Raw genomic sequence first — 27,485 nt, forward strand, 5'->3', positions numbered from 1 at the left:
CCACAGTTACATAGTTATCAGTTGATGGAAACAATGGGGGTGAGGGTCCTGCTCTAACGAGCTTACATACTATAAGTAATGGGGTGATACAGAAGTTAAAGGGCTGGAGATGTGCACAATATGCTGAGGTGGAGTGTGAGGGATGCTACACAGATAGACAATGGTCAGACATTTGGCCGTGTGACAGTAGAATAGGTATGACTGCAGGAGCGGTTTATGATGGCTAGCAGGGATTGCAGTCAATAGGTCGGGGAGCATGTTATCAGGCGGAGTACAGAGGGGTTTGTTTAGGGTATGCGGTATGCCTCCCTGAAGAGGTGTGTTTTTAGAGCACGCCTGAAGTTCTGTGAGTCCTGGATTGCCCGGGTAGCCTATGGTAGTGCATTCCAGAGGACCGGTGCTGCTCTGGAGAAGTCTTAGAGGCGGGAATCAGAAGTTCGAATTAAAGGGGCGCTTAGTCTGGTTTTCTTAGCAGAGCAAAGAGCCCGGGCTGGGTGATGGATTGAGATGAGGGAGGCAATATAGGAGGGCGCTGCGCTGTGGAGGGCTTTGTGGATGAGGGTAGTGCGTTAAAATTGAATTCTGTATTTAACGGCAGCCAGTGCAGTGACCGGCACAGGGCAGAGGCGTCCGAGTAGCGGCTGGACAGGAAGATGAGCCTGGCTGCGACATTCAGGATGGATTGGAGAGAGTAGAGTCTGGTGCAGGAGAGGCCGATCAGCAATGAGTTGCAATAATCGAGCCGAGAGTGGATGAGGGCAACAGTACGCGCTTTCAGCGTGTCTACAGTGAGAAAAGAGCGGATTCTTCCGATGTTCTTGAGGTGCAGCTGACATGTTCGGGCAAGAGATTGGATGTAGGGGGTAAATGATAGATCAGAGTCGAATATGACTCCAAGGCAGCGGGCATGTTGTCTAGGAGTTATGCTGGCGCCACACACTGAGAGGATGAGGTCGGTTAGTGGAGGATGGAAATACCAGTAAGTCAGTTTTAGAGAGGTTTAGTTTTAGGTAGAGAGTGGAAATAGTGTTAGAGACAGCAGACAGTCAGTCATTGATGTTTTGGAGGAAAGGTGCAGAGATGTCACGGGAAGAGGTGTATAGCTGGGTGTCGTCAGCATACAGGTGGTATTGGAGGCCAAATCTCCTGATGGTTTGTCCAATAGGGGCTGCGCAGAAAGAGAAAAGTAGGGGGCCGAGGACCATGCCCTAGGGTACCCCAACAACAAGGGGAAGAGGAGGGGAGGTAGAGCCAGCAAAGGAGACACTGAAAGAGCGGTCAGATAGTCCTTTAGGCCAATGGAGCAAAGCATACTGAGGAGGAGTTTGTGGTCAACAGTGTCAAATGCTGCAGAGAGAGGTCGAGGAGGATCAATAGGGAGTAATCGTCCCTCGATTTAGCTGTCAGTAGGTCATTGGATACCATTGTAAGGGCAGTTTCTGTCGAGTGTTGGGGTCGGAAGCCAAGTCTAGGAGAGAGTTCTATGGTAGATAGCTTGAAAGGCGGGAGTAAACTAGGTGTTCTAGTAGTTTGGAGATGAAGGGGAGATTAGAGATGGATCGGTAGTTGGCAGCATCAGTCGCGTCAAGGGTCGGCGTCACCTGAAGATAAACTACTAACCCTAACTGTTACTGTGCAGCCCAGGGAACAATCTATACACACGCTGCTGCAAGGAGTTTCCTTGTACCAGCCGTCCCCCTAGCATTTCCCCATGGCAACCGTTATGGCTAACCTATGGACCCGCAGCAATCCCCCTTCACTGAGGCAGGTTCTCCGTCGCCTCACTGTTCCTTTCTCTCCAGCCGGCGTTGCAATCCCCCATCACTGAGCCAGGGGCTCCGATCACTCACTGGTCCCACATGTCCTGCTGCCGCTGCAATCCCCCTGCACTGAGGCAGGGGCTCTGCTACCTTAGTGCTCCAGTGTCTGCTGCCGCGCCGCATCCACTCTGACCGTTGCCGCTGATATACGGGGATTAGCAATGGCTCAGCGTCTCCTCCCGCGCCTGGGTGTGGATGTGGTGCCTCTACGGCTTCCAGGTTTGTCGAGGTCCTTCCCTGCCTGAGGATCCTCTGCAGGTGATGCTGGCACTATGGAACAACCTTTAGTGGGCTTCCAGGACCTGCAGACCAGCTTGCTCTGTAGCCAATCAGCTACAGGGGACGTAACTGGCCTGTCAGTCTTGTCTCCACCAGGACTTCCTGATGGTGACAAGATACAATAATACCCCTGTACTCATACCTAAACTATACAGCCTGCAGTCATCTATACCTGCACTCATACGTAAACCATACAGCCTGCAGTCAGCTGCACCTGTTCCCATACCTAAACCATACAGCCTGCAGTTATCTGTACCTCTACTAATACCTAAACCATACAGACTGCAGTCATCTGTACCAGTACCTATACCTAAACCATGCTGTGAACAGCTGCAAAACAAATTTATATACTGCATATACTCGAGTATAAGCCTAGTTTTTCAGCACATTTTTTTGTGCTGAAAAAGCCCCCCTTGGCTTAAACTTGAGTCAGGGAAGGCTTAAAAAAAAAACCTCCATACTCGCCTCCCAGCCGGCATTTGCATCTTGAATTCTCTCCGCTGTCATCCCCCGCTGTCCTCTCTGCTCGGCTCTGTCAACCCCCGCCGTCAGCGCTGTGTAAGTAAGAGCTGTGATTGGAGCAAGCGCCAGCTAATCACAGCCAGCACTGGAACATTCACAGCCAATCAAGCTGCTTTAGAATTCTCCCCGCTGTCATCTCCCTGCCCAGCTTTCAAATCTCCTGCTGTCAGCGCTGTGTAAGTAAGCGCTGTAATTGGATTGAGCGCCGGCTGTGATTGGCTCGCCCTCAATTCAATCACAGCACTTATTTACACAGCGCTGACAGAGCCGAGCAGAGAGGACGGCTGGGGATGACAGCGGGGAGAATTCAAGCAGCTTGTTGCACAGACTGGGAGGTGAGTATGGTTTTTTTTTTTACCTAGTATATACTGGAGTATAGCTCGGCTTATACTCGAGTCAATAAGTGTTCCCAGTTTTTTGTGGTGAAACTTATTGGCTCGGCTTATACTCGGGTCGGCTAATACTCGAGTATATACGGTATATGATCTAGCTCCTTGGCATAAGCTTTCCAAACTTGACTCATTTCTTGGACTACAAGAAAATTTATTTGTAGCCCCTTAGGCTGTGTTAACACGTGGTGTTTTTTGTTGCGCTTTTAAACCACAAGTAAAAAACATTTTAAAAAATGCATGTGGTATTCAAAAACCACATGCATTTTGAAGAAACTGCACACACTATTAAAAGTGGATTTAAAAAATAAAAAAACACATGCAAGCTTTTTTTATGTGTCTTTTTTAATTGTGTGTAAAGTGTTTAATCATATACAGGAGATGCCCAGGTTATACCAGCATGGCTATAGCACTATATATAGGGAGATGTATACCTTATACCAGCATGCTCCATATCACTAAATACAGGGAGATGTAATGTGGCTTAAGGGTTGGGTCGCAACCACGACCCCTATAGATATGCCGCTGGACCCCAAGATTTAGTTACGTGTAGTCCGTAAGAGGTTATTCTATGGTAACTGTTTAATTCCTTTTTTTTTAATCACGGTAATCATTTTCTTTTTTTTAGTAAAGAAATGTTTTGTATTTTTGTAACTCCTTCGTCTGCATCATATCTTGAATCTGCATCGCGATACCACTGCCCGTGACAAAACAAACACAGCTGCTACAAAACAGCTTTTATTCAAGGGGAAGCAGAAGTTTATATCAGTTATTAATTGACAGAAAAATTTCTCCCGCACTCTTTATAAAGTAGTTCTGTAGCAATTGCAGTGTGAATTATTAGTACTATATGTTAGCTACAGCAGAATCCCATAAAATATATACTTCAGCCTTAGTGCCAATTAGATCTTTTGCCCGATAATAAGCCCTACCACAATTTTCAGGGGGAGCTTCAAATATAAGTTCCATCCCCGAAAATAAGCCCTAGCTATGCTACATGTAGAAAAAAACCCCAAAAACAATACTCATCTAGCAGCCGGCATTCAGGTCACTCACGCTGGGCTGCAGGCTTCCGTGTCCTCCTTCACGCCCACAGAGCAGGTTAATCGAGCGCCGTGTCAGCCAAGAATGTCATTCAATGAATGGCTGTGATTGGTTAATCGAGCGCTGGCTCTCATTGGCTGATGCGGCGCTCGATTAAACAATCAGAGCATTAGTTTGCTGGAGGCGGGGTATTCAAGACCCTCTTCCAGGAAGAACTGCTCTGTCGGCGTGAAGGAGGACACAGAAGCCTAGAGCAGCGCCGCAGCCCATCGCGATGGCCCTGAATACTGGCTGCTAGTTAAGTATTATTAGATACTATTAGATCCGAAAATAAGACACTGTGCCTCTTTTGAGCCAAAAGTTAATATAAGACAGTGTCCTATTTTCAGGGAAAGCACGGTATTAGGAATCATCGTGTAGGCTCCTATAAATTATGAGTTCTGTTCTTTTTTATGGTCACAGAACTCCTTAGCAACTTCTTATAAGTATATAAATTTAGAGAATTCTTCATTTATCCCTCATATATGCAAAAGTAATCCAATAGTGACCATAGTAAGGCCATTGGCAATCCTCTGTGCATTAGTTAATTTTTGTTAATATAATTAATGAATGCAGTCGGTCTCTCACACAGATGTTTCCTGTTGAAGTAAACCTCAGCACAGATGCAAACATTTTTTTTTCTCTTTGATGTAATCTCTATTGTGTTTTGTGTGCAATGTAAATATTCATCATCACCTATAGATTTATTTAATAAATTCTTTTTATCATACGAGAGACTTTTTATTAACGCTGTAGAAATAATAATTACATAATGATTTTTTTTCTTGTACAGATCCAGTGATTCTCAGTAAAAACACTCATCAGTTATACTACTGCAGCCAACTGAGAGATTCTATCAGGCAAGAAGGGACAGATACAATGTCAACAATTTGGGATTAGAACTTGGGCTTATTAACACGTCAGTGTTTTTTACCAGTATTTTGTAAGCCAAAACCAGGAGTGGAACGTACAGAGAGAAAGTATAATGGAAAGATTTGCATTTCTTCCATATTTTGGATCCACTCCTGGTTTTGGCTTACAAAACACTGGCGTGTGACTAGGCCCAAAGGCTAAGGACACATGGTCCAGCTTATTGCCAAACCACACCCACCTACATTATTTGCTGACAAAATAGGTTGGGGTCTGGATGCTTCGGGTGGGTACGGTTTGGCCACATGCAAGCCAGCTGGACGGTAGATCTTTCACCTGGCCATACCAATAAGATTAACCTTTTTTCCATCGGAATCAGTCTTAAAGGGGTTGTCCCGCGAAAGCAAGTGGGTCTATACACTTCTGTATGGCCGTATTAATGCACTTTGTAATGTACATTGTGCATTAATTATGAGCCATACAGAAGTTATCAGAAGTTTTTCACTTACCTGCTCCGTTGCTAGCGTCCTCGTTTCCATGGAGCTGTCTAATTTTCAGCGTCTAATCGCCGGATTAGACGCGCTTGCGCAGTCCGGTCTTCTTGTTTTCTGAATGGGGCCGCTCGTGCCGGAGACCGGCTCCTGGTAGCTCCGCCCCGTCACGTGCCGATTCCAGCCAATCAGGAGGCTGGAATCGGCAATGGACCGCACAGAAGCCCTGCGGTCCACCGAGGGAGAAGATCCCGGCGGCCATCTTCAGCAGGTAAGTAAGAAGTCACCGGAGCGCGGGGATTCAGGTAAGCGCTGTGCGGTGTTCTTTTTTAACCCCTGCATCGGGTTTGTCTCGCGCCGAACGGGGGGGCTGTTGAAAAAAAAAAAAAACCCGTTTCGGCGCGGGAGAACCCCTTTAATTTTTTTTTCATCCCCATTTTCCAAGAACCATAACTTTTCTAATCTTTCATTGACGAAGTCAAATAAGGACTTATTTTCTTGCCAAACACGTTGTGTTCTTAAGGACACCCTTTATACACAATACCATATATTTTTACACCTGCAGCAATTGCAATTGTGTTTTAATAGTTCATATTTTTTACACAAGAAATGGGTGAAGTTTTTCTGAATAGTGAACTTTTTTCTTAAACTTTTAAGTTAGTTTTTTTTTCTTTTGCTAACTCCACACGGGGAACTTGAGTATGCAACTGCTAATATAATACTCCGCAATACTTCTGTATGTTGTAATTATGCCCATCAGTAATCGCCCACTAAAGAGGTTGTACTAGAATTCCCTTTTATAACCTATCCATAGACTGGGTAATAAACGCCTGATAGGTCGGGTTCCCACTGCTGAGACCCCCACCATTCCCACAAATGGGGGTCCCTTGTCCCCTCTTCTTGTCACTGAGGGCTTACTGAACTTCTCACAAGGAGGAGGAGATGGAATGGAGCAACAGTCCAGCATGGGTGGTGCCACCCAATGCATTTAAAATAGGGCCACTGGAAATTGCCGAGCAGTTGTACTTGGCTATTTCCATCAGCCCCCTTGAAGTGAATGCAGTGAGAGAAGGACTGGACAGCTGAGCATGCATATGTATGCAGGGTGGGCTGGAAGAGATAGACATCAGCTGAACAAGTGTTAAGTGCAAGACCAGCTTTTGGCTTATGGCAGACCTGAGAGGATGGAGTTTTAAGCCCTGTACTACAATCATAGGCATTTCTTTTTCTTACGGTGCCTCTATATGGCACCTGATTATGTAGATATGCTACCTTAGGATCGCTGCTTCCAGGAAAAATACCTCTGTAATACTGTATATCAGAGAGACACAATATATTTTCTGTTAGATTCATATGAAAAAAAACCTGCAAATGACTCCATATGAAATCAGCATTACATAGAGGCACGATATGGCTCCACAGGCTTCTAATAGTATCATATTATTACTTTGCACACTTCTGGATTCGTACAGAGCCGTGATAGAGTCCCATTATCTGAATATGGACTTAAAAGGACAATGCCGTATGTGTGAGTCCATATCATGTTAGGCAGAACAATCATAAATAACATACTATATGAGGAAATTAAGGTTTACCAGCAACTCAGACAGCATAAAATACTTATTTCAGCAAGAACATAGATAAAAAGCTAGCACAGATGTTTAAACACCTACATGATTTGAGCAGGAGCTCATGGAAATCATGGAGTAAGATTGCTATGACTAAAGGCCCATTTACATGTAACTAGTGATGAGTGAACGTACTCGTTTAGGGCATCGCTTTTTTCGAGTAACTGCCTACTCGGGCGAAAAGATTCGGGGGGCGCCGGGGGTGAGCGGGGGGTTGCAGAGGGGAGTGGGGGGGGGGGGGGGGGAAGAGAGAGCTCCCCCCTGTTCCCCACTGCTACCCCCGCGCTCCACCACGCCGCCCCCCGAATCTTTTCGCCCGAGTAGTCAGTTACTCGAAAAAAGCGATGCTCGATTGCGAAATTGCCCTAAACGAGTACGTTCGCTCATTTCTACATGTAACGACTATTGCTCAAAATTTGTTTAAATGACAGAAAATGAGCGACAATCATTGCATGTAAATGCAGCCATTGTGCACTTTCCATTTGCACGATGATTTTATAGTGAACCTAAAATCCATCATTCAGCTACTAAGAGATAAAGCAAGCACATTTATCTCTCAATAGACTGCACGCTGTTATCTCAACGGGAGTCAGCAGATAACAATGTAATCTTCCAGCAGCCACCAGCAGAATAATGCAGCTGAGCTGGGTGTGTGATTAATGAGAGGCTGGGCTCTACAAACAGCTCCTGGAGGTCCTTTTACGTGCAAATGAAGATGGTAAAGTGGCCATCAACACTTTATGCAAATAGATTGAAAGATTATCTTTGCATGTAAATGTGCCTTAAGAGGTCCTTCTTGAAACATGTAGGCATTAAACATTTATGCACATTTTTTAATCCATGTTCTTATAGAAGTCCTACAATAAAGAAGTCTTTTATGCTATCCAAGTTTCTGTAAAACCTTCATTTACTTCTATGCCGAACAGCATTGGCTCCTTGCTTCTGTCCACTTGGTGGGGTGCAACAGCAAGACTGATTGAGCTGACAATGTCTCCAGTTCATAAATAACATGTCATCTTTAGGTAGAACTGAGCATCACATATGTCCGAAAACAACGTGTCCATTATGGCAGCTAAGCACATATCCTCGGTACACTAATAAAATACAATGAAGTACTCTTGCCCTCGACCTGACACATCAGCTGACCCATCGATACATTAAATAGAGTTCTCCTGGATGACCGACACCTTCATCTCTATATAACTTATATTGTCGATCACCAGAAGACCCGTCTTCTACTTGTTTAGATTGGGACCGCAGACGCTATGTTTACTGTCTGTTAGGTTTATCTAGTATCATAATACATTTTCATTTGATAGGACTCCGATCCGCTACAGAAAGGTATAAATATTATGTGACACGAGGACTGCGAAACCTATTAGTTCCTCCAGCAAAAGAGAAAAAAAAATAATAATTTGCTGCTGCTGCATTCAATATAGATTGAGTTGTATGTAGGCTGCAATGAATTACTCAGAAATTATTTTGTCAGGTGGTTCACTGACATTATAAAACATAAAAGTGATGCTCAAGTGGTTTGAGTGCTGTCAAAAAAACAAACACGATGGAATTATTTCCTGCCAATCCACTTGTGTCCTATTTATTATTCGGAATGATATACAGTATGTTTGTTAATCCTGATTTTTTATTAACTCATTTCTCTTTTTCTTTCCAGCTTGTATTTCAGACTAATTGGGTTCATATAAAAAGTCAAATAAAAGAAGGTTTCCAGCTAACAGGAAAGCAGAGTGAAAGTTGGAGAGAGACAGAAATATTTCTACAAGTGTGAATTATGAAGTGGCGCTATCACCCCAGGGCAAAAGGATTTATAACTTGAGCATCTCTGTGAAATTATAATATTGTAATAAGGTATGAATCTCCTTGCTGGGTTCTCAAATAGGTTTATCTTTATTGCAAAAAATACATCAAAATAATGGGTTAGAAACAAAGTAAATGACCCACAATAGGATCCCAAATTTCTACTTCTAGCAATACTCTGCTCAAAATGGATTTTCTGTCTGGTTGAGGGTAATCATAAGGTCACTGTCCACCCCCAGAAGTGCTGATTATGCAGAAAAATAAATATAATTATAATCATCTTAGAAGATGCTTATTCGGTACATTTAAATATACTGCAGTGCTGAACAGTCTGGGTTTCTACCGTATATTAAATTCTTTAAAATCGAGAGTAATGATTTCTTCTTTCTGCAGATTGATTTTTTTAAAGTTTTATTTGTATCAATTTTTTTTACTATTTATATGTTTATATTTTCCATTTCTTTCTCATTTGGCTGTATTAGGTGTTTAATTTTGTTTGCATATGTAGCATTTTACTGACATACCATTGCTACTTCCTACCTTACTCCCTCTGTCAATGTCCCTACATTAAGGCCGGTTTCACACGAGCGTGACGGGCTCCGCCGCGGAATATTCCGCGGCGAAGCCCGTCACGGCGCCCCCCAGAGACCCCATACTTACCAGCGGAAGATAGCGTGAAGACTCTTCCCCGCCCACCGCCGCCGCGTCATGTGACACGCCCACCGCGTCACATGACGCGGCCGGCCGTGTCACGTGATGCGCCGGCCGCGTCATATGACGCGGCGGCGGTAGGCGGGAAAGCATTTTCACGCTATCTTCCGCTGTGTTACAGCGAGAGATAGCGTGAACGGATGGCTTCCATTGACTGCAATGGAAGCCGTCAGCGCGTACACCCGCGGCAAATAGAGCATGCCGCGGGTGAGGACGGGAGATTTCACGGTGCGGAATTCCGCATCGTGAGCATTGTGCTATTAGGTTCAATAGAACCTAATAGCAGCGGGCAACGCAGCGGATTTTCGCCGCGAATTACGTGGCGTAAATCCGTTCGTGGGAAGGAGGCCTAAGGTTCCAGAAGAATGCTTAAAAATAACGTTCAGTTCAGGTAAAATATGCAACTCATGACCACACAAACAATCACATATCTGTATATAAAACATATGCCTGAGTAGACTATACGTAGAGCAATGAATCTAAGGTCATAGCTACGCTGACTCGTATGGCGCCATCATTCTACAGATGACAAAGATTACTAGGTAGCTTACTGAAAGGGTTTTTTGGGACTACACTGCAAATGACCTATCCTTATGGCTGCATTCCCACGAACGTATATCGGCTCGGTGTGAAAACCGTTGTCCTCATCTGCAGGGGGGGAGGGAGGATGGAAGAGCCAGGAGCAGGAACTGAGCTCTGGCCCCCTCTCTGCCTCCTCTCCCCCCCTCTGCACTATTCGCAATGAGGAGAGGCGGGACGGGGGCTAATTAGCACCACTTAGCCCCGCCCCTGTCCCGCATCCTTTCATTGCAAATAGTGGAGAGGGGATGGAGAGGAGGCAGAGAGGGGGCGGGAGCTCAGAGCACTGCTCCTGGCTCTTTCATCTCCCCCCCCCTGCACATGAGGACAACGTATATTGGCTCGTCGTGAAAACCAAGCCGATATACGTTCATCTGAATGCAGCCTAAGATTTATTGAGCCTTTGTTGATTAATTTGTCATTAATTGATCGTCTGGGTTCCGCCACTTGGAATACCCACAGATCAGCTGATTGAAGTGACAGTAGCACTCAGGTGAGTGTTGTTGTCACTTCAATCCATACTAGGCACAGCGCTGTACATTGTATAGCGGCTGTACCTGGCACTGCAGCTCAGTCATGTTCACTTGAATGAGACCAATCAGGCCATGTGACCGATGAACGTGATATTACACACCTGAAAAGAAGCTACAGAGCTCACTCTACGCCACTGTCTCTTGAATCAGTTGATCGTTGGAGATCCTGAGCATCAGACCTCTGCTGATCAACTATTGATCATCTATCCTAAGGCTGCATTCACACGAACGTATATCGGCTCGGTTTTCACGCCGAGCCGATATACATCGTCCTCATCTGCAGGGGGGGAGGATGGAAGAGCCAGGAGCAGGAACTGAGCTCCCGCCCCCTCTCTGCCTCCTCTCCGCCCCTTTGCACTATTTGCAATGGGGAGAGGCGGGATGGGGGCAGGGCTAATTCTCGTAACTTAACCCCGCCCCACCCCGCCTCTCCCTAAGGATAAGTCATTAAAACTTTAGTCCATCTCACAAAGTGATGAGCTCTTGTAAGGAAATGTCATCATTTATGCTATGTGGAACCCTGATCTTCAGAAGGAAAGGGTCAAAGCGCTGATTTAGTGCTATCTCTTTTTCATAGCAACACCCCGGCATCCAGCTGTGCAAGGAACTGCAGAATGGACTCATTCAATTTAATGTGCTGACGCTGCTGCTCCCTGCACAGCGGATGGCAAGGAGCAGGGAAAACTTAGAAGGGAACACAGTGCTAAATCTGCTTTTTTGCCTCTTCATTCTCGTGATACGTGAAGGTTCCAAAGTTGGACCCTCAGCCATCATAAAGTTATGGTATATCCTTGGAACATGCATAAATGCTTTTGAAAAGTGAATTATAATATATGCTTTTTCTACATTATTGCACAATATTTAATATAAAGATATCAGTTCCCAGAATGCAAATCACTAGATCAAACCCTGTGCAGCAAGAAAGCTAACCGATTATAGCTCTGAAGTCTGCAGAATTCTGAATACGGCACAGGATTATAACAACGGCGGTAACTCAAGATCTGTACAAGATCAGTAAAGCAATAAATCATATTCACAAAGTTGCTCAACTGTCTGTGAAGATTTCTATATGTAAAAGAGAAAATGGCATATAACACACACACAGCTCATTTTCCATAGGACCAAATATCGCGGATATGGTCATTTTGGACCTTGCAAAGGCATTTCACACTGTCCCTCATAGATTGGGTGAATAAATGGAACTGTGTAGAGGTATATAAGGGTAGGCTGTATATTTTCTTGTCATTGCAGTGATGTGTAATTGTACGATATGCCATTTCTTTAATCGTATGGCCATGCTCTGTTTAGGTCTTAGGGTTCTTGGCGGAGTGGGACCAATGTATAGAGCAGCTCTCTGAAGTGTCACATTTTGATTACGAAGGAAGATAAAAAGATCAGAGGCCTATCCAGTAGCCACTGTCCCTACTAAGTGTGGGGCCAAAAGATTAAGAAAACACAACCCAAATGGTATACCAGAGAACCCAAGGGTTACGCATCACCATCGTCTAAACCGCAGCCTCACATTACCACAAGAGACTATAGTTTCATTTGCACAAGTAGAAGATGAACTAGCACAGAAAAGTTAAAAATCCAAAAGCTTTCTTAAACTTGATAAAACAATTTGTATGACAGCAGATCTAAGATAGAAAAGTGTATATCCACACAGATTTCAAATCCCTGCATGGAGGAAATCTACGCTATATAGACTATGGTGGGGATTCCCATTAAAAGTCATGAGGCATATGTTACTGCATGTGCTTTACCGGAAACCAAAGAATGGAAAGTCAGTTATGAAGTGATGGCCACTCCAAGAACCCCGGACACGAGTACCAGTCTTCTATGTTAATAGCTTCCTTACAATTAGATATATCTACTTTCAAAAGCATCTGACATCTCTAATGCAGATGTAGAAGAGGAGATATAGTGCAATGAAGCTTTGGCTGGAGCAAGTATGGGAACATTCCTTTTATTCTATTCACAAACAGTAACGTTAAAACAGCATATAAAAACACTCCAAGATGGAGAGTCCTCCTCTACTTTTTGAACTTTGCCTTCTTAGCTGACCTTCCATTCTTTAGTTTCTGGTGAAGCCCATTCCATAACGTATGACTATTGGTATAAAGATTAGGGTGGCTTTTTACAAGACGACTATTGCTCTTGTGCTTTCACATAAGAGTAATAGTTGTTCAGTGAATGGAAGCATGAAGATCTTTTCCGGCCATCCACCTCCATTCACTGTGACTAGGCAGTTTGTTCATAGATTAATGACTGCCTGTTTACGCTGAGTAAGAACTTGCTGACTAAGAGCTGGAATAAAGCAACTAATGACTAATGAGCGATATTAGGTACCCTTTTGGTTGCTGCGTTTACATGGGACAACTATCGCTGAAAACCACATGTTTGAGAGATGTTTTGGACAACAGTTGACTTATGTACAGAAAGTCTAAAGATGTGCCAGAATTATTATATTTAAGCTGCCTGTCCATGGGCAATGATCCGCTTGCGATAAATCGCCCAAGGATCATGCTCTGTAAAGCTTTCCATAGGATTTCTATAGAGAGCACAGCGCCGGCGTCCATGAGCGAAGAATCATAGTGATTCTCCACTCCCACGATGTAAATCGCAGAATTCTCTGTGGTGAGCCTATCTATTAGATTGGCTCATCTTGGAGACCTGTCAGCGTTCCCCCCTCCTCCCCCGCTGCGGAATATCGCTAGCGATATTTCGCCTCGGATGTGGACAGAGGTCCTTAGCATGAGTCACTGTGATAAATTGGTGCATTTTAAGATTGCCTAGTCTAAGTTTCAACCATCTCGCTAATAGACCGGATTAGTAAATCTGCCCTATTGTTTGCAACTATGGGGACATTTTAGAAAGGATTTACAGCATATTTCTGGCATAGAAAATTCGCTAAATTTGTCATAAGTGATGCTTGCACAAAAATGCTGCCACATTTGGGCAAAGTCAGTGGGGCTTTCTAGAGGAGGCATGGACATTCCAGACTGACAAATTTATATAAAATTGACACCAGAAACCAATGTAAATTATATCAGAAATGCACACCTGATCTGGTTGTGAAGGCGCACGGAGCTGCCAAAGTTGCGCCTAACACGTGAACAGTCATGCGCCTCTTCATGTATTAAGGGCACCATGCACTAGGGGAAATTATAATAAACCCGGCATCGGAAATGAGGGGGTTAATAAATCCCCCCTTATATTCTCTACTAGGTAAACCTTACAGAACATATAATTAAAACTACAATTTAAAATCAGATTAGACCAAAAGTTCCCCCAAGTAACAGAAGAAAGTCGTCAAATTAACAGTTCTGAACATATTGATATTTCCAGGCAGCCGGCGCTCGCCCTGTAGCGGTGTACTGCAGAGTCGCTCACTATATACTCTTCTCTACAGCTCTGTGTTTTAGGCCATAAACAACCAATTGAAGCAGAGTAATAACGTGAAGGTTAAAATATCATACATCATGATTATCTGCTACCTCCACAACTGTGATGATGCAACTGAACATGACTGCAGTCCTGACAGTATTACAGCTTCAATGAATTACGTTATAGCTTGAATATGTCTAATAAATATCGCAGAGCGTATGTTCTGCCTTAGCTGCAGCCCAAGACGGCAGTCATACATCTGTATTAAATTTACATGGGTCAGTGTTAGATTATTCAGTTTTATTCATCCACTAGGATCAGTTACTGTGGCTGCATTTCCCCGTACGCTACTTAGTAAAACAAACATTAAGCCGGTCACCTCCTCTGTCTTACGGTCCCGACTTTTTTCACTCAATGTAAACTTTAATGCAACTAATTGTAAAAATATCTGAAAATGACCCTAATGTTATGCAGAATGTATATTAAAAACTTTAACTTGTACTTTGATTATCAGGAGGAGATAGGGAGGCAAGAAGTGGAAAGCAGACTATGTGAAGCTTAGGCTCCTGTTCATGTACAGTATGCATTAGGAACATCTGATGACCATTCCGGTATTTTTGATGGCAGAGTCTGCAGTGAAGTTCTTCCCATTAAAAATACAGGAACCCCAACAGACAGATGTGTATTTAAAGGTAACCGGTCACCTCCTATACTCACCATAAACTAAGTTAAAGTGCTTATAGAACAGGTTCTACTGGGTACGAGGGTGTTATCTTTTGATGCTTACCGGGCTTCCTGTTCCTGCATGGTCATCCTTGGAAGTTGGTGCTATGTCGGTCAGTATGACTCGTTTAATTTAGTACTGTTCTCTATGGGAGTGAGCGCGCGTAAACTGAATGAAAAAAGTGAAACTCGTAGATGGAGCACTGACTTCCAGGGTGGCAGCGAGGGAATTGTGAGCCCAGTAAGTATAACAATTATACTCCCAGACTTAGCAAGACCTATCCTCCAAGCACCAGAACTTAGTTTATGGTACTTATAGGAAGTGACAGGGTCCTTTTAACAGCTAAAGGTGGTTTTGCCACAAGTGACATTTAGTACCTATCCATAGGACAGGAACTAAAGGTCTGATGGCCTCAGCAATCACTAGAATAGGGGACCTGAACCCCCCATTTCTCCTCACTTCAAGACCGCAGTGAGTAAGAGCTTGAAAGGAGGGGGGTCAAGCTTGTGCTCTGTCACCCCATTCAAAGTCTACGCAAGTGAAGGAGACCGCTCAGTACTGTACTCAGCTAAATTCTCAACATAGGCTATAGAGTGTTCCACTGTAAGAGTATTATCACACATCATGCGTGCAGATTTTGATGCTGCCTTTTACATGGTACTCTAGCATGGCGAAGAGGCCTAGTAGCCTCGAAACTTGCATTTACAATTTTTCTGGTTAACCAATAAAGGTATCATTTCTATAATATTGTTGCCTTTTTTGTATACAAGTAGTTAACATCCAGTGATATCTAAAATGCAAATAGACATTTCTTCTAACTATGAGACACCGCGTTTTGGGCTTCGTAGTGGATTTTGATTGTGTAATGATCAAAATAAATTTGTAGGTTACCCAGACCATAATGTTTGTCTATGATGAGTCGCCACGCAACAATCATATGATTTCCGATCTTACTGCATTACTCAAATGACCAAAAATTGTCCACAAAGCTGTTGTATTTGGATTTCCCAGTGCAAAGATGAATAAAAGAAGTACAAGTTATCAATACAATGTCTCGAATAATGCATTGTAACCACTTACCAAGGGCATGAACCCTCTGTTTGTGCTTCTTCTTGTTTAGCCTTGCTGGCTGGAGACCCTGCTCCTCTGTGCTGGATTCATAAAGTATATCAAAGAATGTTTTCATCTCCTCTATGATAGCTTCAAAGAAAGTTTCATTGATAAACTTAATTATTGATGAAGAGTCTATAACACGGCTTAACACAAACAAATCTTCTTTTATCATGGTGTATACCCTGGGAATAGCCTTCTGGTATGCCCCAAGTACACTTTCTATCTTCCTTTCACCAAAGTCATGGAGGAGTTCAACAACAAAATTCCGTTGGATATTCTGATATTTAACAAGGACATCAGATTCGGGATAAAGAAAAAGAAGGCGCTGCAAGCACTGGGCTTTGAAACTAATCCTAGATTGACTGTTACAGGTGTCAAAACTGGTTTGCAATTTTCCAACCAGATGGCGTCGTAAATGCAGTCTTACATCATCCCACAAAGCCTGAAGATCCATGGAAGAATCATCGTCAATGGCATGTAGTGAAGTCTGAGATGTGAACTGAAAACTGCTTCCACTTGGAGAAGAAGGAAATGTTATGCCACCCTGACTGTGGAGGTTCATTAGAAATTGAAGAATCAAGTCTTCTTGATTTTCACAGTTCTTCAGAAAATGTTGCTAAGTTGTAAAAAGACAAAATGTAATTGTATTTGTGTATCAAAAACAAAACAAAAAATTAAGAAACTTTAGTGTCTGAATCACCAGTGATTAATTCAGACATCTTATAGTGTTCATGCTTGATAGAAGAAGTTGCTGAAAGGTTTAGATGGACTATGGGGGACATTAGTTTTGTATCAGATTACATAGACGTGCTTTAGAGCCGTGTGGAATAATTTTAACTAACCGGAGGAATTAAAGAAAATGCTAAGAATTATTAAAACACTAGTCAGTCCGGCTTAAAGGCCATCTTCATCTTCGAGCATCACACATACCTATATAACATAATGAGTGGACATAAAGTAAGTAAATCCATAACATTAGTAATTCTGAACTCACCCTATGTTTTAGTGTGCATTAGACTCCAAAGCTACAGTATAGTGGTTGTAACACAAATTAATATTACATTTTCTGTTAGATCACACAATACATAAGTTTTTAACACTTTAAAAGGGGTTTTCCCGGCAATTTCTATTCCTTAGGATAGGTCAGCCATAGTTGATATGCTGGGGTCCACCACTCAGGCCATGGCTGATCAGCTGTTGGAGCCTCTGCTAGCATTGTTGACAGCAGGCACCTGAACAGCTGATTAGGCGCTGTCTAGAACACTGCATTCCAGCCAATTAACTATGGATGACCTATTCTGAGGATAGGTCATCAATAGAAATAGCTTGAAAACCCCTTTAAGGATGTGGCCTAGTTTAGTACTTAAGGATGCAACTATTAATTGGGATTTTTATCTTCACATTTCAAAAGCCATACCATGTTTATTTTTCCATCAAAATACTGGTATGTGGGTTTGTCCCTTGCATGGCAAGCTGTAGCATTTATTTGTACTATTTTGGGGTACATATAATGTATTGTATGACTTTTTTCGTGGGAGGGTGGGGGTACAGGGTTAGGGAAAACATTAATTTTGTCATTATTTAATAGTGTTTATTATGATTTTTTTTGGCATGATTACGACAATACCAAAAGTATGTTTTTTTAATGTTTTTCTACTTATGTATTTTTTTGGAAAATAATGTGTTTTTGCATTATTGAACCTCATGGCGCTCTTTTGGTTTCCTCTTAATTGGGAGAATTTTTCAAGAGATATGCTCTATTTTTCTGACAAAAAAAGTCACAAATTTGCAATATGAAATTTGAAACTTTTTTGACTTTGTGCCATTCTCGCCATTTTTCTTAAGTGTCGTCAAAGGGATGTGGGGTTTAGCATTAGGAGTCAGAGTCACCAGAAGGAGTAAGTCGTTCTATTGTACAGTATAGCTAAGGGCACATTCATGTCTTCAGAGTCGAACAATGAAAATAACAGAACAGGCACATGCCAGACCTGAAGGGCGCCAAACAGACCTCATTGACTTGATGGGGGTCTGTCAGGCTTCTGGCATTCTGACTAGCATTTTCCCGGACAATAGACCGCAGCATACTATGCTATTGCATTGTGGCTTAAAGTTGGATTTGCGCTGGAGACTATGAACGGGACCGCCGACACAGATATGAAGCCGGCCTAATCTGTAGACTAGAAGCAGCTTGTCATCAGCAGCTCTGGACACATTAGGTTGACGTTATGAGAGGGAAACACATGAAAACCAGGAGACACTGTAACCAGTATGTGATAGCAATAAAAGTGAGATAAGTAATGCAACATATTTGCAAACTACTCACTCTTTTATGCAGTCTATTAATTACATTGGAAGCTGTAAAAGAGTGCCCAAATCTGGATATTTAATACATTCTAACGCTTCCCTAACTTCCTAACATTGTGTTTTGCTACAAAGCCTACTTGTAGTCTTGTTACATTATCTAGTATATATGACATCTACTGACAGTTACAATAGAGTTTAGCAGAATGCGAGACAATTTTTTCTGTTTACCAAAGTCTTGAGGAATGTCATCACTTCAGTGTGAGGGGTATCATACAATCTCCGGGAAGATGCATTATTCAGCCCCTGGAAGCAGTCCACATTGCTCTGCAGGATGTCACTAGCGCTGCTATTTTGGACTTCCTGGTGGAGGTTTTCCAAACATTTTTCAATGCTAAAAAAAAGAAATAAATAAAAAACAATAAAAAGTGAATATGGATGAAAAAAAAAAATGAAACTAAGGAGGACCTGTCTGGTCACCTAGCATGTTGGTATCTGCATTGCCCATGAAATTAACCACTTCTCTTCCTTCCTGCCTCTTTATGACTCTCTGAATTTACTGATAAAATGTATACACAAGAGTTGATACACTTAAGAAATCATACAGTTGCTTGCTGCCCATAGAAGTTTATGAAGAAGACAGGGGGAGGAAGAAGTGTCTGGAAGGAAACAAAGGCAGGCAGAGATGTTGTTGTAGCTTCTACTAAGTTTTCCATCTCACTCCTGTGCTGGAATCCCAATTCTGCTGTATAATGTCCTACATGCTCCTATTTCTGAGGATATACTACAGAGAGATAGGGAAGCAGGATCAGCTTTATGTGTGGAGTGTATGAGGAACTTCACAGCAGCTAATCTACATCCACCAGCTCGGGGTAAATTTACAGTTAACCCCTTCAAGGCCAAAAATGTTCATCTATTTTTTTTTTGTATCCCCACCTTCCAAGAACCTTTTTTATTTTCTTTCAACATAGCTGTAAGGGTGCATTCAGATGACCGCCCAGCCGATATACGGTGTCCCTCTCTGCAGGGGGAGGAGGCTGGAAAAGTCAGAAGCAGTGCTCTGAGCTCCCGCCCCCTCTCTGCCTCCTCTCCACCCCCCTGCACTATTTTCAATGAGGAGAGGCGGGACGGGGCAGAGCTAATTCCCGGAACTTAGCCCTGCCCCTGTCCCACCTCCTCTCATTGCAAATAGTGCAGAGGTGGTGGAGAGGAGGCAGAGAGAGGCGGGAGCTCAGAGCACTGCTCCTGGCTCTTCCAGCCTCCTCCCCCTGCAGAGAGAGATGCCGTATATCGGCCGGCATGAATACCCGGCCGATATACGGTCGTCTGAATGCGCCCTAAGACTGTGGTTTTTGCAGTACATGTTGTATTTTTTGGTACAATGTAATATACTATGTAAATGTACTGAAAAACTTCCAAATTTTTTAGGTGAGGTGAAATGAAAAAGAAAAAAAGAAACTTGGCCATTTTTGTGTACATAATGTTTCATTATCTGGTTTTAATTAATTAATTAATTAATTAATTAATAAAAAGAATATATGTGATACATTCCCTTTTAAATAAATTAAGATCATGACTACTTATTTATAATGTATAAAGAGAACACAGTGGAGTTTCCTTACATCCAAACCTAATACTTTATTATATTTTTTTTGTAAAAATCTAACAATACTAAAAAGGAGGTAAAAATGTCCTCCAATTATAATATGAGATTTTCACATAGCAACAGCAAAAATTAAATAAAAATACCCCTAAACCCTTCAAATATGATGGACTAAGACACACTTTAACATCAGCGTGAAGGCCTCTTCAAAATGAATTAAGACTGGGTGGGCTGGAAAACACTATAGAGAAAGGTAAAGAAAAGACCTTTTCAAGAAAGCTCTAAGCATGAGTGAGTTTAAAATGAAGTGTAGTGAAACGAATATCTTCTCATTATCAAACAGGCTTTTCATGACGGCTGAGCACTTTCATGAGAAAGAATACCTCACTGCCTGTGGCCCATTCAGATCTCTGATGGGACAACCCCAATTGTGAATACTGGTTTCTAAGACTGACAAAAGATTGGCATGTATCTTCTTAACTTGTGTAAACTCTTCTCAGGACTGCGAAATGCGATGCTCCAACCATACACCTTGGCTTTAGGGATTTTCAATGAAAAGGCTTCTATTGTGGTATCATGAAGTGTCTCAATCAGTGAAACCTAACCGATTACAGTGCACTCAATTGTACAGGCTTTTCTGTTGGTAGCCTACATAAATCTGCTTCAATTACGAATGGACTAAAACTAATCTCTGACATCGAAATCTGGAAACTGGCCAAAGACAACATGCCAGGAATAGTTTTGAATAAGGAACAAGAAACAGATACTTTAGTAATTTCTCTCAATACCAAAGACTGGAGTATAAAAAAAAACTAATTCTATTATAGCATTGCATTTAATTGATTTATATTCAATATTAAAGAAAAAAAATAACACATTCCAAGTTTCTAATGTTATCAAAAAGAAATTCAACCATCAATCATTTGTATTTGTTTAATCCTTTCACGACCAAGAAACAGAACAAAATTTTTGGAATGTTGCATCCTAAAAGTTTTTTTTTTTTTTCAGTTTCTTTTGTAACTGATCTTTCTTTATTTTCCCATGCAATTTTTTTTAGGTAGTTTGCTCTTTTAATAATCTCTTTTTACAGCAAAAATGAATCCTCCCATTCCTAATAATATCACATATGTGTATTTTGTATAATGTATGGGGTCACCATAGTTGCGAAAACAAAAACTATATTTTGGTTTCAGGACATTTCATCCAATCCATAGATTTTGTCCATTGCTTTCCACTAGGACATTTTGTCCAATTTCTTCTGTCCAATCCATTTTTCATCCAATTGCTTTCCTCTTCCAGTAAGACATTTGACATTTTGCCATTGATACTTTATGACCTTAACAATGTTGCCTCTTCAAGGGTTTGTCCACTTCCAGGGTCAGGTCAACCTCTTAAACGTACAGTCCCATAAAAATGTTGCCTCTTCAATGGTCTGTCCACTTCCAGGGTCACCTGTTAAAGGGTCAGTCCCACCACAATGTCGCCTCTTCAAGGGTCTGTCCATGGACGTGGACAGACCTTTGAAGAGGTGACATTGTGAGGGGACTGGCCTTTCAAGAGGCTGAACCTGGAAGTGGACAGACCCTTGAAGAGGCAACATTTTTATGAGACTGGCCCTTTAAGAGGTTGACTCTGGAAGTTGACAGACCCTTGAAGATGCGATATTTAGAGGGGACTGACCTCCAGACCCTTGAATAGGCGCCATTGTAAGGTGACTGGCACTTCAAGAGGCGACCCTGGAAGTTGACAGACACTTGAAGAGGGACATTTTTATGGGACTGTACGTTTAAGAGGTTGACCATGGAAGGGGACAGACCCTTGAAGAGGCGACATTGTGGGGGGACTAGCCCATAAGAGACGACCCTGGAAGTGGACTGACCCTTGAAGAGATGACATTTTTAGGGGACTTGCCCTTTGGGAGGTTAACCCTGGAAGTGGACAGACCCTTGAAGAGACTTCATTGTAAGGGGACTGGCCCCTAAAACAATTGGCTCAGAATCACTTTTGTGTTTTCAATGATAAGTGGATAAACTCTAGGTTGGACGTAGTGATATGTAGGACAAATGGAGATTGGACGAATTGTCCGCCTGGACATTTTACCTTGGACAAACTTATGAAAGGTCAAGAAAATCTTGGATGTAGTGCCCGCCCGAACAAGGTTTTTTCTTGGACAAACTTATGAAAGGACATGAAATCTTAAACCAACTGCTTTCAGACCTATATTTTAGCTCTAAATGAACCTTCCTCCTTAGCTTTAGCCACAGCCTCTGTACAAGAATGATAAGCATCTAAAACCAGATTTTCTTTTAGTAAGGGCACAAAAGCAGTTAGAGTAAGGGTGGAAGAGAGTAAACTTTGTGACTGGGGGTTTCATGTTTCAAATTATTTTATGTTTTTCGTAACATATATTCAGCATGACAGGGACCCGAGTAATTAATGCAGGAGCACCTGATGCTTGTGCAAAACATATAAATTTGGAAAGATTAGCACTTTTTTGAGGGAGAATAAATCTTTATTTTTGTATGTTTTTATTTTTATCTTTTTTTACACTATTTAAAAAAATTTTTTTTTTTTTTTACACACTTTACTGTTTGTAGTTATTTTTTTTTTTACCACTGCGGCACAGGTTAACAAGGAGCACATACAGATCACAGTGAGTAACAGCTCATTAGATCACTGCCAGCAGTGATCTGTATTCAGAGATATCTAGATAGGACACAGATGGAGTCTCCTCTGCATGACTCCAATCAGCATGTGAGAAGAGGGAATCTCCTCTCCCAAGCCTTGACAACAGGAAGAGATTGTTCCTATGTTGTGGGGACCTCACAACTGCAGACTTCAGCTCTTGCTATGGCGGTAATTAACATCTTCTGATCCGCTATCAGGACCTGAACTAATAAGTTCCTAATGTTGGAACCTGGACTACAGGTTGTTGATTACTGCCATAGCAGAAGCTGAAAGGCAGATCGCAAATATACGGCAGCTCAACAACCTAGCCCACTGCTAGATACTATATATTTACGTGAGGTGGTCGGTAAGGAGTTCAGCGGGTTGTACCAGGATCACAAGTTACCCCCTTATTCACAGGATAGAAGATAACTTGCTCGTTGATGGGGGTTTCATCAACCAGCAGGTTTCTTACCCTGCAGTGAAATCAGAATGAGGCTTCCAACACACAGCCGAGTGCAATATTGGGCCATGAAACTCGGCCCGATATCGCACATGTGTGATGTGTTGGCAGATGCGAGGCATTTGTCTGTCAAAAATGCCTCCCATCACTTCTGGGGAGTTGCAATCCACTGGCATGGCTTTCAGCAACGCCGGTGGATCGGCAAGTGTTTCCCATGGCGTGCAATGTGTTTTACAGTCCCATTGAAAACAACAGGCAAGAAAAGTTAGAACATGGCATTTTCTTGGCAGTGTGACACTCTCCATCTATGCTGAAATCCCCCATATTAGTTGGTTCCTGTGGCTCCTCTTCTTTCTTCTAAGATGGCACAACCACTTTTGTCACTACCTGGTGCATACAGTCCATTGTTAATCTAAGGCACTTTACACTGTTCTGACTGGCTAGTGCAGCTCACATGACCAATACTGGCCAATCAGAACAACGTATAGTGCCCTAGACTATTGATGCACTAGCATTGCTCAGTGTGCATTGGGAAGTCTGAGAAGTGAGACGATCATCTTGGAACAGCTTGAGAACTGGCACGTCCGGGGAAGAGCGCTAGGTAATATTAATCCCTGGACAAATTTTGGCCCAGGACCAGAGGGTTGCATTAAGCATGTGAGGCGCCCAGAATGACTATACAGTATGGAAACAGAGTAGTAGCATTAAGAACATACAAGTACTGTATACTATTCAACCCAACTGAAGTTTGGATTCCTTTGTAGGATTATATATATACTTCGCACCAACAAGTCCATAAATGAGAAGAAGAATGGCACCACAGGGGGCCGTGTAAGAAAAAGATGAATAAGGAATTGGAGAGGATAACGCTAAAAAAATGTAGACCATGTAATGGCAATAGTCTCTTAAAATAAAACTGTATAAAGCGTTACTCGTATATAACAATACATAAAGGACTTGTAATAAATTGTAAGAGAATAGCCAGGCGCACATGTTATTATAATGCCACATTCTGCGGAGGCTCATTACTCATTCTATTTACAGTAAACTACAATGAGAAAATAACCATTTAGGCTCTAAACACAGAGATTGCTATTCAATTGCTGCTATCGAATGCTCTTGACAACAAGCCTATTTTAATACAGATTATTGAGCTGTTTAGTTATAAGAAATGATAGGTATAACCTACAGGGAAAAGATGCAGCCGAATTTCTTAAAGTTATTGGGCAGAGTAAGAAATAAGCCTATTGAATGCATATATTGTTTTCTTTTTAAATCAGATCATTTTTATTGAAATTATATTTTTGAATACAATTAGCCCCTAATTTCAAGACACTTATAGACGCATAAGCATAATATATATAGAACATACCGTTACCCCACGAAACAATACAATGCAATCAATCATAACTATATTTAAGCAAATCATAATCACGCCATACCAACAAAATAAAATATATTAACACATTAAAAGAAAAAACCTAACTCTTCTCCATCTTCTCACCTCCTCCCCCATATCCCATCAACTTTTCAGCAATACCTTAACACAACCAGCATTCAATGTGAACTATGCATTATATATCAGATTATCTTCCCCAAATTTCCTCAAATTTAGTCAAACAACTTTTTTTTAAATTTCTATCCGCCTTTCCAAACATACAAATGCTCTCTGTATCCCTAAAAGAGTATGGCCATTAACAATACCCAATATACTAATTATCAGATTAATACCAATGTCAACAAGATATATATTTTTAATTATCTCTAACACCCCATTCTAAAATGTACGCAATTTTACGCAATTCCAGACCATATGCATTAAATCTGCACCATCTATGTAACATTTCGGATAGTCTGAGTTTAATCTAATACCCATGTTAATGGAGTACAATAAACTCTATGCACCAAATATAACCGAGATAGCAGTTGACTCAGATAGAGATATCATTGAAAACATAGACATCTTTGCAGCCCATTTATCTTCACTAATATGCCCTAAATCTTTTTCCCATTTTTTTTTTACCTTCACTGGGAATTGCTGCAAACAATAAAAAAGCATCTGTCTATATAAATAAGATATTACACCCTTCGTAGCTCCAGAGCACCCAAGAAAATTCACCAAAGGATGTTAAACCATAAGCACAGATATTGATCGGGCCTGAGCAGCAAACACATGTTGTAACTGAAGGAACTGAAAAAAATAACTATTGGAAACATTATAAAGCTCTCTAAATTGTTCAAAACTATAAACCAGAGAGATGGGGGGAAAGAAAGTGTAGACAGTGACTTGGAACTAAATAATGGAAATGGGGTCAGAACGGAGGGGAGAGAACAGTTAGAACTAGGAGAACAGTTAGTAGGGATAAAAAATAACCAAAACCTTCTAAACTGTATGGTGTATAACCAATAAAGTAAATGAACTGGAAGTAATAATATCTGAGGAAAACTACGACATAGTGGGAATAACAGAGATCTGGTCAGATGAAAGCTCTGACTGGGTGGTGAACTTGTGGGGTTACAGTCTGTTCAGAAGGGATTGTAAAAAACAGAAAGGGGGAGAGGTTTGTCGTTATGTAAAATCCTGTTTAAAGCCCACATTACGGGAAGATATATAGGAGAGATATGAACATGTGGAGTCTCTATGGGTAAATATACAACAATAAAATCCTCATAGGGCTTTTCCATAGACACGAAATATAACAGAAGCCACTGAAAATCTATTATTGAAGTAAATAGATGAAGCAGCAAATCTCAATCCGGTAATTATGGCGAACTTGAACTATCCGGATATAAACTGGGAAGCAACTTGTACAGGACCCAACTAGAGGGACAGCCATTTTGGACTTATGTTGGTGCTATATAAATAAAGATTATTATTAATACTAACCAACAGAACTGACAGAATAACAGGGGTGCAGGTTGGGGGTCACGTGGGAAATAGCGACCATAATATAATACATTTCAACTTGTCCTTCAAGAGAGAGTTTTATAGGGGAGCTACGAAAATGCTAAACTTTAAGAAGGCCAATTTCGATCAGCTTAGTGATGCCCTTAACCTTATAGACTGGGACAATGTCCTCAAAAATAAGAGTACAAACAATAAATGGGAAAAGTTTAAAGCCATCCTAATTACTTACTGTAAGCGGTTCATACCTTACAGGGATAAAAGACTTAGTAATAGGAGAAAAACAATGTGGCTCAAAGGGGAACAATAAACAAGAAAAATAAAAGTGGTTAAACTACTAAAACAAGAAGGCAGCAAAGAAGAACTAAAAACAATAAGGAAAAATAAATTGTGAAAAATCAGATATATGATGACCATCCATAATATTCTTTTTAATTTTTCTCGCTCACTTTAAAATAATGTCCTGATCTTTATAACGCAGGAATTTTATCAAAACAATTGGTGTGACACCAGGGAGAGGTAGCTGAGCAGGAACTCTATGAGCCCTTATCACAGCAAAGAAAAATGTCAAAGTATCTTCCCTAATAGTTGATTTCAGCCATCCCTCAAAAAAATGCTCTTACGTAGATACAATCCTTTCCCCTTTTCTGGAACCCCCACCAAATTATTTCTCTTTAGTCTATTTTCGAGTTTATCTGTTTTGTATTGCAAAGTACAGATAGACTGCTCGCATTTATTAATTTTATCCCGCATAGGAACTATTTTTTCCTCCATTTAATTAATACATATTTCTGCTTTAGGGCTCATGCCTACGAGCGATGCGGAATACGCTCGCAGATTTACCACGAATCAAAACAAAAAATTGCCAGCAAGTGTTCGCGTTTTTCCGCGGTTTCGCTTCCGTTGACATCAGTGGAACCATCACACGGCAAATCTGGCAGGTCGAAAGCTATTAGCTTCAATAGAACCTTGCAACTGCCGAATTCACGAGCGGATTTCCGGAGCATGAAATGTGATGCAAATCCATCCGTGGGCATTAACCCCTTAGACAATCTTTCAGTAACTTTCTGCAAAATTGTGTTTATAAATCCAACATCCTTTTTTAGGCTACCAACCTGAGCAGAGGGGGAGGCCAAGAAAAACGGGAATTTTTCTTACCGATAATTCCCTTTCTTGAAGGCATCATGACAGCATACACCTGGAGGTTGCTCACCTGCTGACCTGATGGGACAGGAAGAGGCAGAACATAAAAGGCACCTCCCCTCCACCAAACACCAGTGCGTTCCAAATAACCACAGTGACAGTATACTTAACCAGAAGGTGTGTTTTTATTGGCACCACACACCTTAGACAAAGAAATCATAAGCATACACATTACCTCATGTGTTAGACAAACAAGGGTAACCGTGTCGGTAGGGGGGAAAAAGCTCGTATGCTGTCATGATGCCTTCAAGAAAGGGAATTATCGGTAAGAAAAATTCCTGTTTTCCCTCTGACATCATGACAGCATACACCTGGAGGAATACCAAATAACTGGCATGGGCTTTTTTAGGGAGGGATTATTGCTTGAAGCACCTTCCTCCCGAAGGTTGCATCCTCACT

At 41.7% G+C, this 27,485-nt stretch overlaps 1 protein-coding gene across 4 annotated transcripts in view; it reads right to left on the reverse strand.

Annotated features, from left to right (window-relative positions):
- The window catches only part of KIAA0825 (KIAA0825 ortholog), a 379,136-nt gene that overhangs the window by 329,627 nt on the left and 22,024 nt on the right, over positions 1-27,485 (reverse strand). For all 4 annotated transcript variants that reach the window (XM_066602996.1, XM_066602997.1, XM_066602995.1 and 1 more), the window contains exons 3-4: positions 18,477-18,639; positions 15,912-16,560 (exon numbers count right to left, since the gene is read on the reverse strand). In XM_066602996.1, coding sequence (XP_066459093.1) covers positions 15,912-16,560; positions 18,477-18,639 — 812 coding nt within the window. The remainder of the gene's footprint in view (positions 1-15,911; positions 16,561-18,476; positions 18,640-27,485) is intronic.

This window comes from Eleutherodactylus coqui, chromosome 5 (assembly GCF_035609145.1).
Source record: "Eleutherodactylus coqui strain aEleCoq1 chromosome 5, aEleCoq1.hap1, whole genome shotgun sequence".
Taxonomy (NCBI): domain Eukaryota; kingdom Metazoa; phylum Chordata; class Amphibia; order Anura; family Eleutherodactylidae; genus Eleutherodactylus; species Eleutherodactylus coqui.